Below are 11,745 nucleotides of genomic sequence, written 5' to 3'. Positions count from 1 at the left end.
CAAAAAGACACGGGGCAAAAAGGGAAGAGTAAAAGAAACCTCTATCCTTCCACTAAGCGTTATTATGATCCCTTGGAAAAGGCAACTGGCAACCCCCCTCTTTCGGAAACAGCAACGAACAGAAAATGGGACGCCCTAGACATCCCACGGCTCTCCGACCGCACCAATGGAACCCAGATAGCACCCTCCACACCAAGTTCACGGTTACACAATCAGACGAAACTTCCAACGAGGCGACCAACTACACTGTTCTATCGCTCCGGGGGCAACTGTTCCAGACCTGGCCCTCGGGTCCCTCCTCAAAACGGTTATTAAACCCGGCAATTCTAAGATCGGTAACTTCCAATATCCCAAACCAACATTCGAATTCAAATTCCTCCTTTATCTTAGCTAAATAAAATAAAATAAGATAACTACCACTAGATAATAAAAGGGGAGCCAGAGGCCCCTTTGGTACGTTACTCATTCCATACACCTTATATCTCTTAGATCCATTCTGACTTGGGCGTCGGAGTGTCTTTGCAAGTACCACCCTGCCGCTCCAATCGGACAATCCGACAACCGCCTCGACTCACAAGTCCTCGATTCATCTCACTACCCGTACCAGAAAGTTTTAGTATATTAGTTAAAATAATAATATTTATTAGTCATATCACATTATGATAAAAATTAATTAATATATATTTATATACAAATACATTCTTGATTTGTGACTTATTTTTGTTGTTTCTGTTTGAATCTGATGAATATGCAGTTGAAGTGTGCGAAACGAGCATGGCACAGAACAGAATTACTGAAACGATATTAAGCATGAAACAGCCCATGACAATGACGTATGAAAACCCAACCACGACATCAAACATTACGGAAGCACAAACAGCGTAATCCCACAAACAGAGAAAGAGAAAAGGAATAGAATCCTATCGTAATATTATTATTCTCTGGGTCCAATAATACATGTAATTGTTAAGTTATCTAGTTTTGCAGCCTCAGAAAGAAAGAGAAGAGAAAACTTGAAGAACACAAGGCTCTCAACTTCAGCTGCAAGCAGCATGAACATGGGGAGAACACTTGCACAGTACAGTGCAGACGCTGAGATTCTTGCAGAGTTCGAGCAATCAAACGTGTCCGGTAAATCATTTGACTACTCAAAGTCAGTGGTTGACCCACCGAAATCAGTCTCTGAGGAGAAGATGACTGCCTACTTGTCAAGAATCCAAAGGGGCGGACTCATCCAGCCCTTTGGCTGCATGCTGGCAGTCGAAGAACCGACTTTCAACATCATTGGCTACAGCCAGAATTCATTTCACCTCTTGGGTGTCAAGACTCAGTCCGACACCGAAGAGTTAATGGGTGGTCTTCTTGGAGTTGATGCCACTACACTCTTCACTCCTGCTTCCGGGGCTTCGCTTGCGAAAGCTGTGGCATCGAGGGAAATCTCGCTTCTTAATCCTGTTTGGGTGTACGCAAGGGCAACGCAGAAGCCGTTTCGGCGGAGACATTGGTCTTCTGTGTGACTCTGTTGTAGGGGAAGTTCAAAAGCTTACCGGATATGACAGAGTTATGGTGTATAAATTCCACGAGGACGATCACGGGGAGGTTGTTTCGGAGATTAGGAGGTTGGATTTGGAGTCTTATTTGGGCCTGCACTACCCTGCCACTGATATCCCTCAAGCCTCAAGATTCTTGTTCAAGCAAAATCGCGTTCGGATGATTTGTGATTGTAATGCTAAGCCGGTTAAGGTAACTCAGAACCAAGAGTTGAGTCAACCACTTTGCTTGGTGAACTCAACTCTGAGGGCGCCACATGGTTGTCACACGCAGTACATGGCTAACATGGGCTCCATTGCTTCTCTGGTTATGTCAATTGTGGTAAATACCAAAGATTCCATGAAGCTATGGGGTTTGCTAGTGTGCCATCACACTGCGCCGCGCTATGTGCCTTTTCCGGTTCGCTACGCTTGTGAATTTCTTATGCAGGCTTTTGGAGTGCAGCTTTACATGGAGATTCAGTTAGCAGCGCAAATGGCAGAGAAAAGGATTCTCAAGACACAAACTTTGCTGTGTGACATGCTCCTTCGCGACGCGCCGTTTGGGATTGTTACTCAGTCTCCTAATATCAAGGATCTTGTCAAGTGTGATGGGGCTGCCCTGTATTATGATGGGAACTGTTGGTTGTTAGGCACAACGCCGTCGGAATCACAGGTAAAAGACATTGCTGAATGGTTGCTTAGTACTCACGGTGACTCGACCGGTTTGAGTACAGACAGTTTGGCTGATGCTGGTTATCCTGGGGCTGTTTTACTTGGGGATGCAGTGTGTGGCATGGCAATGGCGCGAATCAGTTCGAGGCATTTCTTGTTCTGGTTCCGATCTCACACTGCTAAGGAAGTTAAGTGGGGAGGGGCCAAACACCATCCTGAGGATAAGGATGATGGAAGGAAAATGAATCCAAGATCATCATTCAAAGCATTTCTTGAAGTTGTTAAGAGCAAAAGTTCGCCTTGGGAGGCTTCCGAAATCAATGCTATTCACTCATTGCAACTTATAATTAGAGATTCATTTCACAATTCAGAGAATAGTGGTATTAAGGCTATGAACTACATACAGAGAAGTGATGCTTCAAGTGGTGGGATTGATGAGCTAAGTTCAGTAGCATTTGAAATGGTGAGGTTAATTGAGACGGCAACTGTGCCGATTTTCGGGGTTGACACAGGTGGCCTAATCAATGGTTGGAATGTGAAAATTGCGGAATTGACAGGTTTGCTGGCAAATGAAGCTATTGGAAAATCACTAGTGAATGAAGTAGCGCATGCAGACTCGCGCAACAATCTTGAAAATATTCAAAGTAAAGCCCTGCAAGGTAAATCATTTCTTGTGGGAAAGTTCAATTGCTACTGGATTTTTAGGTATTGCAAACTTAATCAAATGTCAGATATGATTCAGCTTGAATAAATTTCTCTCAACTTTCCTGGTAGCGAGTTATTTGAGCAATCTTTTAGAATTTGATTCAATTTCTATCATCCAAAATTTTCAAAATCTTCGTTATTGATTCTGATCTACACATCCTTTATTCCTTGTTAGACTTCAATTTTTAAATATTCTAAGTCTGTGAACAACACAAGATTTTGTGGTGTAAACTTTGCACAGCTATGTGTGAACGAATGTATCTGGTTTTCCTCGGTTGTAACTGTTGAATTTCATCAGCTTTAATCCAAAATCAAAATACCAGCGTTATGTATAATTCAATATGCTTTTGAAATGATGTGAAAATTGGAGTTTTATTTGCAAATGGATTTTATTTCTTCTCTTCCTAAATTCTCTTGTTTTCATAGTTTCTGTCATTCAAGATCATTCCATATTCAGAATATCTTAAAGGAACCAAGTTAAATTATTGACATAAAATTATGCTAAGACCTATAGCAAAGCATATCATATTATTAATAATCATATTTCTATATGAATTAACTGGTTATGTGATCTTCAGGCTTAGAAGACAAGAATTTTGAGTTGAAATTGAAACATTTTGGGAATCAACAAGAAAATGGAGTTGTATATCTCATAGTGAATGCTTGCACAAGTAGAGATTACACAAATGCTGTTGTTGGGGTATGCTTTGTAGGCCAAGATATCACTTGTGAGAAAGTTGTTCTGGACAAATTTGTCAAGTTGGAAGGTGATTACAAAGCTATCATACAGAGTCTCAATCCGCTTATTCCGCCGATATTTGCTTCTGACGAGAGCGCCTGCTGCTCCGAATGGAATGCAGCCATGGAAAGGATAACTGGCTGGAAGAGAGACGAAGTCATAGGAAAACTTCTTCCCGGGGAAATCTTTGGAAGCTTTGTTAGACTGAAAGGTCAAGATACACTGACTAACTTCATGATCTTGCTTTACCGGGGAATTAGCGGACAAGAATTCGAGAAGTTTCCCTTCGGATTTTTTGATAGGAACGGAGAGTTTATAGAGGCTTACATCACTGCTAACAAGAGGATCGATACGAGTGGGAACATGATTGGCTGTTTCTGCTTCTTGCAGATTGTATCTCGCGATCCGAATCAGCCTTCGGATGGACAAAATCTTCCTCAAGGGAGGAAGAGTATATCTGAGTCTAAGGAGTTTGCTTATATATTACAAGAGATGATGAATCCTTTAAACGGTATTCGGTTTACGCATAAGCTTCTGGAGAAAACAGCTGTCTCAGAAAGCCAGAAACAGTTTCTTGACACTAGTGCTGCTTGTGAAAGACAGATAATGGCAATTATTGAGGAAACATACATAGGAAGTATCAATGAAGGGTAAGTGATCGTGATCCATTTTCATAGGCATGTTGAATTCCGATCCTTAATTTCCTTTCTTGACTTGTATGTTATATCTCAAATTTTTAAAGATTTACGTTTCAAAGTATCTGTCACAATAGTTAGCTTTTTGGTTTTTTCTAATAACACCCTTAATTTAATTGTGATGATTAAATAACTATTTGTTATAGGAGAAATTTATTAATTACAGACTAAATTTATCACCTACCCTAACATTTCATGTATCTGCTATTTGTTATTTTACAGTTATTTAGGAATATATGAAATAATATAACGATTTTATGCATAAATTATTTCCCCAGCTAAACAAAAAAGACTGACTTTTCTTAAATTTAATGCTAATAATAGCAGCAGTGTGCAGCTAAACATGGAGGAATTTCTTCTTGGGGGTATTCTAGATGCCATTGTGAGTCAAGTGATGCTGTTGGTGAGAGGAAAAAGCTTGCAGCTGTTTCATGAAATTCCTGATGAAATGAAAACTCTTGCTCTGTATGGTGATCAAATAAAGCTTCAAGTGGTCTTATCTGACATTCTGCTTAATGTAGTCAACCATACACCATCTCCAAATGGCTGGGTTGAAATCAAGATTTCACCTGGTTTGAAGATAATTCAGGACGGCCATGAGTTTATCCATTTGAAGTTCAGGTACACAATCTAGGAACTTATTTTTTTCTCTTTATCATGACTCTTTTATCAACGTGCCTTTTTTTTTCGAAATTTAATACTAAAATGTCGTTCTTTTGAAGCTAATTACCTAAATATCACTATTTTTATATTACCATAATCATCATAATTAAAAAAAAAAACAAATTAGTTGCCATCTTAGTAAAAGAGTGACACTTAAGTAATTAGCTTCAAAAAGATAGTACTTTGATTATAAATTTTAGAAAAGTAAAACGTTAGTAAAACGACCTTATAAAATTTATTATTAGTTACTGCCCCAGATTTAATTTAACAAATTTTCTCCTCTAGTGTCCTACTAAATGAATGAGCAAGTGGGATGAGAATATGTATAAAAGAAGAATAATGAATAATGTTATCTAAAATCAAGATGTTTCCGGCTAAATTAAAACTGGAGTTAGTTATTTGGAAGTGAAGGGAGTAATTTGATTGCTAATATATCTTTCCCAGAATGGGTTGGTGTATTAAACATCTAGTATTTGATTTTCTTGATATTAGTTGATCATTCTCTTTTATGAGGAAGTGAAACTTCTGCAAATGTTAATGTAATATGTCTGATCCATGTGTGAATAAGTTATTATGATTATGTTAGGGACTTGGGTATTATGGGGTGCTCAAAATCCCACATCAAGTAGTATGGGATGCTTGATATTGTATATAAGGAGAGTGGTTCTTCCCCTTTAACAGCTAGCTTTTAAGGTGTGGTTTCACACTTTTCTTAGATACTTAACATTTGACTAGGGAAGTCCTACTTTCTTTGACTCCTCAGTTCTAAAACATTTCAAATGCAAAGCCCCATATGAAAATTAATGCCAAAAACAAAACGTTCCTAAATATCACATGCCCTTAAAAGTTCCTCTAAGTGACATTGCTGTCATTATTAAATCCAATCAGTGTAATAATTCCACACTCTGATGAAATGTCGAGACATGAATCAATTATCTAAAAAATAGTCTTATGCAAAGTTGCAAACCAGCCTGTTATTTAACCACACTCTTTTTACAGAATGAGCCATTCCGGTCAAGGTCTTCCTTCTAACACACTTCAGGATATGTTTGAAGAAGGGAATCAATGGACTACACAAGAAGGTTTAGGGCTATATATGTCAAGAAAAATGCTTAGTAGGATGAATGGTCATGTTCACTATGCGAGAGAACAAAATAAGTGCTACTTCCTCATTGATCTTGAACTTAGAACAAGAAAAGAAAGGCAAAGGAATTTGCAAGCGGAGACAAGCATGTTGAGTTAACTTTTCTTTTTTCATAAACTAGATTTGATGCTTGATAGAAATTGTTTAGTTAGAGAAAATATATATATAGAAAGTATAGGGAGTGAATAGAATATCTGTACTGGCTTTAAAAATAATACAGTTCTTTTTTTTTTTCTAAAATTAAGAATGAGATTCGAATTCGACTTTTAAATGAGTATAGAAAAACTATAACATTTAAACTATAGTTCGTTAACTTAAAAATAATACAGTTACATACTTATATGTACAGTAGAATATGAAATAAACTAATATGATATTTTATTTTGTAATGCTTTTAATTTATATTTAAATATGATCAGATTCAGTTATTTTGTAAATTTGTAATGCTTCCCTAATAAATGGATCCCAGTGCCAATATATTTTTCTATATTCATTAAATTGCTAAGACTCAAAGTGATGATAATTCTAAATTAGATCAATTGAATTCTAATTGTTCTTATTTAATAACAAAGAAAATAAGACAATTTTTTTTAATTGTAAAATATGCAAAAGGTACCTAACTTTGAAACTAAAATCAATAAGATAAGAAACCCAAAAAAATCCCACCATACTAGCCACTAACCAAATTAACATCATCAAAATAAACAACGTCAACATACAAATTCACTCAGGTTTGTCCAATCCGAATGCTCACTTTGTTGATTCATCCAATTCTCAAACTCACCAAAGTCACTAGCCCATGCCTCAGCCTCAGCAAATTGTCTTTCCCAATCCAAAGCCTCACTAACTTGATTTGTGGAATTTACTTGACTTCTTCATCTTTCTTGTTAGTAGTGTCCTCCATCACATTTGTGTTATAATGAACCATAGGCTCTGGCTCCTTCACTTTTGTTGAGTTTGCTAAAGCAACGTTTTGTATAATACTATACACGGAATCTTCAAACTGATTAGCACAATTCACCAGTCCATAATTACTTCCTATTGGATTTCGACTAAGGAGACCCATTTGGGAACTAGAACCCATATCATAACTAAGTGGCATCATTGATTGAATGACAGTTGTACCGATCAACAGTGTGTCCAAAATTGAAGTTACTTTCAACTTTTTGGCTATTTTTCAGCATGTTAATCCTTTCAGCACACGCACCAATCTTGTTATCCAATATACCAATGAACATCCTCAGTTGTTCCAAATCTAAGCTCTGGATATTCAAGTCAGAAGTGGGATACTTGACGCTGTAGATGCATTTTCGCGCTTTCAAAGTTTCGGCTTCAACCGAGGTCTTCTTGTGCTCAAAGAAGTCTTGAAGATCAAAGATCTTAGGAGGCCTCACATTCTTTTGAGCTTCGTACTTTTTAATTAAAGACCTGACTTTTGTAGAATCTTTTGGCCAAATCATTGGTGCAGTGTTGCTACCTTCTTCATAAACTATCAAGCATGCTTCGGATACTTCGCATTTGTCAGAAAATTTCTTCATTTTTCTCTCTAGTCCCTTGATTCTTATCTTGAATCTGCCTTTCCGATCTTTCTCAGTTGAGAGGCACTTCAATTCTGTTTTTGCACGGCCCATGTAACTAAATCTGCATCATGAATTTTTTATATATAAAAAAAAGAAGGCAAAGAATTGGATGGAAAATAAGAAACTAAATTGAAATTGTTGTAGAGCAAATAAGATATAACAACAAAATCTTGTGTCCAAAAATTGTGTATAGTGTTCAATTCCAATCTTGTGTCTGATTAAATTAAAACGAGGAATTCTTAAAAAATTCAGTGAAAATAAGCAATCTATAAAAATAAGAAACAACATTGTCATTAACATACACGTCAAAAATGGCATCTACAAAATTTTATCCTCAAAAAGAGAAAAAGGAAAACAAAAGAAAAACTCAGGAAGAAGGAACAATATCAAAGTAGAGGGGACTGTTTGAATCCTATCTTTTTCGACACATTTTCTAACAACAACAACATAAACATAAACATAGTAATAAGAGAATTTGAAGGGTTTTATGCAAGTGAGTGAGTTTTCACCACTTCTTAATCACGTCAAGAACCAAAGAATCTTAAAGAAACAAGAACGGTAAAAGCACATTATCGAAGATAAATTATCACCGAAAACGAAAGCAACAACAAAGAAGAAAACAAAAACTCAACCAATAAGAGCATTGTAAGCATTATATTGTGTACAGTATTGGAATTTTCAAGAAATAAAGAGAGAACATCGTAAAAGAAAGCAACACAATAATAATGAAGAAATTTATTAATACCTAACAATAACAATAATAATGCTGATTGCTGAAGTAAATAAATGGTAGAATTCTTGGAAGAATTAAGCTCTATGAATGTGGTTCAATTCCTTTGTCCCTAAATTCTTAAAACAAGAGTGATGTTCCATGAATTTATATATAAGTTTGGACATCGATATTCATCTAATTATCTAAAGTAATGAATATCTAACGGTTATTTTTGTTATATTGTTTATAATATTTGAGAAATAATAAAAATCACTCTAAATAGTCTAAAATTAATTTATTTAATATTTATTAATTATTATTAGAATAATTATATAATTTTAAATGTAGAAGGATAAATAACAAAAAATACATCCAAATAATTTTTCACTCACAAAAATGTACTCGAATTTAATTCTCGACAAAAATATCCTTAAATAATTTTAAAACAAAAATGTCCAACATTAATATATGTATTCTCAAAAAAAGTTTTAGAAATTGAATTTCGATGTGATTTTTTGCAAACATAATTAAAAAAATGAGATATTTTTATCCTTAAAATTTAGTAATTTTTCGCTAAGTATATATTTTTTGTGATGGTTTTGTCAATAACCAATAATACTTTTAAAAAATAAAAAATATAGAGATCAAATTTTATCCGATTTTTTTAATATATAGTTATCTAAATATTCCTATAAAATTTTGGGTTAAATGTATAAGCGGTTTGTCAAATACAAAAGTCGTTTGTCACTTACAAAAAAATAATATTTTTTTGGGCATTTTTGTTGCGTTACTAAATTATTTGAGGACATTTTTGTCGATAACGAAATTTAGGTGCATTTTTGTCAGCAAAAAAATTATTCGAATGTGTTTTAGATAGTTTTTCCATAAAAAAATATTTAATTACGAATATTATCTGTATAAAATTATAGATATTATACTATGTAAGATAACTTTAGATATTGTCTCCCTAATATTACCTTACCCCGATCAAGTCAGGTAGGTTAACCTAATGTAGGTCTACCTGATCTTAGGTCTATAGAACTCTAAGGCCCATCAAGAATAGAGGTGTCAAAATTCCCTGAGTCGTGGGAATTCCTATGGATACCGCCTCCGAATGGGGATCCGAAGGCGGGAAATTTTTTCTGCATGAATGGAAATGGAAGCCAAATTTTCTCTAAGGCATGTGTAGAGACCCGAGCGAGGATCTCCGCCCCATACTCCTCTATTTCCCGAACTTTATGAATTTAATTAATTGCTTTCATTGATTTACTTTTAGCGCAGGATTTTTTAGTAATTTCACATGCTGCCATATATATGGATAACAAATTCTAACCCTAATTTGTGACTTTCTAATTCTCATTCCCCTTCAGCACTGCCCTTTTCTTACCCATACAGTCATACTCTCACTTTTTAGCATATCCTTAATGCATGAGTATCTTTAGTTATTTTTTTATTATTTTCTTGAATAAAATTAGTGATTTTTTTTGTTATAATTGAAATTTTTTGTGCTTTAATTAGTGTTTCTTAGAGATGCTTTGAGCTTTAGTATGTGAAATTTTTCAGGAGGATAATAGAAAAAGAGAAGCAAGGCATAAGCACAGGGAATCAGAAAGGAAAAGCGCCTCCAAGAAAGAAAGAACACTAAACGTACAACACGCTCTTATACCCAAATAAGAGAAGGTAGAGTGCAACACACCAATATAAAGACGTGGCACATTGTGCTAACTTTTCAGAGACCCCAAAAGTCACAAGAAGTAAGGAGCAAGGGGGCGTGCAACACGTCAGCAAGAAGGGCGTGCCACACGCCGTCTATGATACCCCAACTCCAAGCCAAGAAGTGGCATGCAACACGCCACCAAAGTAGACGTGTCACACACATTCGATGGCCACATCCAAAGTAAATAAGAAGTTAACACGTCTAGGGTGGACATGCAACACGCCAAGAATGCACACTCTCAGGGAGCTAGCTTCAAGGTGGACACCACCAGGCCAAGACACAAAGTAGTATTGCCAAACTTGGGTGTACCATATGCCAGAGATGGATACTTCCAAGGACCAATTTTGTGGCATGTGACACACCAATCATAAGGGGCGTGCCATTCCTACACGCCTTCGAAGGTTCCTCCAAGCCAGAAGTTTGCATGCAATGTAAGAATCGGATAAATTAATTTTCTAAAATAGGTTCAAAATTTAGGAGTCTTAATTTTAAAATTTTGAGATGAAATTTGAATTCAGTAAAACTTTTCGAGTTTGAAAATAAAAGTTTTTGCAGAAAATTACGTAAAAAATACGTATCGGTAAATTAGCTAGCAGTACTAGCTTAAATTTGTCCGATACTGTGTAAAAATAATAAAAAAAAGTAGAAAAAACTTAGAAAAATAGTTAAAGTTGAAAGCCGGGCGCTAATTCTAAAGGTTTTGGCTCAAAGTGGGCTAAACGAGTTAAAAATACTAATGGGTTAGTCCGAGCCCAAGTTGGGCCCATGCCCAACATATATAACCCTCTTAGTGAGCTTTTAGCTCATTCATTTCCCCTAAAAACAGACACACATAGCTACCAAGTGATAGGAGAGGAAGAACACAAGCACTATTCACTCATCATCTTCTTTCACTCATAACTTGAGCTACAGTGCTCCGATTCACAAACTGTTTGTGGCCACACGAAGTTCTTGCCAAGCCTGTCAATTCTAGCTAAGAATTTTAGGTAAGAACTCAAAATTTTCACTCCATCCATCAGCTCTAATAATTTCAAAAATATAGGTTATGATTTTAAGTAGATTTTTGTGTTTTGGTTGTTTAGGTGCCACTCATTAGTGAAAATTTGTTGGGTTTTATCCCACTCTACTGTGGTTAAGGTAAGCTTAGTCTCTACCCTTGTGAAATTATGTATTTAGATACCCTAGGTATTTAATTTTTATGAATTAATTGTGTATAATTTGATAATTATGATATTAGAAGCAAGTGGAGTTAAGTTAGTGGCTTGATTGAGCTTGGTTGTGACCAATTAGTGATTTTGGTGCATATTGATAATCGGCCAAGGTATGGTTTCGGTTTTCTTTATGTAATATGTAATGTTTATGGACACTTAGGTTAGTGGATATTAGGATATGATTGAATTGGTTGTTGAAAATTGTTGGATTGATGATGTATGATGATTTTGATGAATATGATTATTTTGATGAATTATGATGGGAATTATTGATGTTGGGTAATGAATGTAGATTATGAAATGGGTATTGATTGTGTGAATGATAATTGTGATATAATGATTGTGGTGTGATGATGTTGTAAATTAATGAAGGGT

General features: G+C 35.5%; 2 protein-coding genes across 2 annotated transcripts; one reads left to right on the top strand and one right to left on the bottom strand.

Annotated features, from left to right (window-relative positions):
• Positions 1–810: 810 nt before the first annotated feature.
• LOC107493608 (phytochrome E-like) lies at positions 811–6,408 on the top strand. The gene is given in 5 exon segments (XM_016114678.3): positions 811–1,489; positions 1,491–2,863; positions 3,488–4,298; positions 4,671–4,964; positions 6,006–6,408. Coding segments are annotated over 5 exon segments (3,159 nt in total). The 5' UTR covers positions 811–1,052; the 3' UTR covers positions 6,250–6,408.
• Positions 6,409–7,241: 833 nt separating this feature from the next.
• On the bottom strand, positions 7,242–7,781 carry LOC107493610 (agamous-like MADS-box protein AGL82). The gene has a single exon (XM_016114680.3). The coding sequence runs from the start codon at positions 7,779–7,781 to the stop codon at positions 7,242–7,244; it is 540 nt and encodes a 179-aa protein (XP_015970166.1).
• Positions 7,782–11,745: the final 3,964 nt, after the last annotated feature.

This window comes from Arachis duranensis, chromosome 3, assembly GCF_000817695.3.
Source record: "Arachis duranensis cultivar V14167 chromosome 3, aradu.V14167.gnm2.J7QH, whole genome shotgun sequence".
In the NCBI taxonomy this organism is placed as follows: domain Eukaryota; kingdom Viridiplantae; phylum Streptophyta; class Magnoliopsida; order Fabales; family Fabaceae; genus Arachis; species Arachis duranensis.
This window is presented reverse-complemented; position numbering and strand designations above follow the sequence as displayed.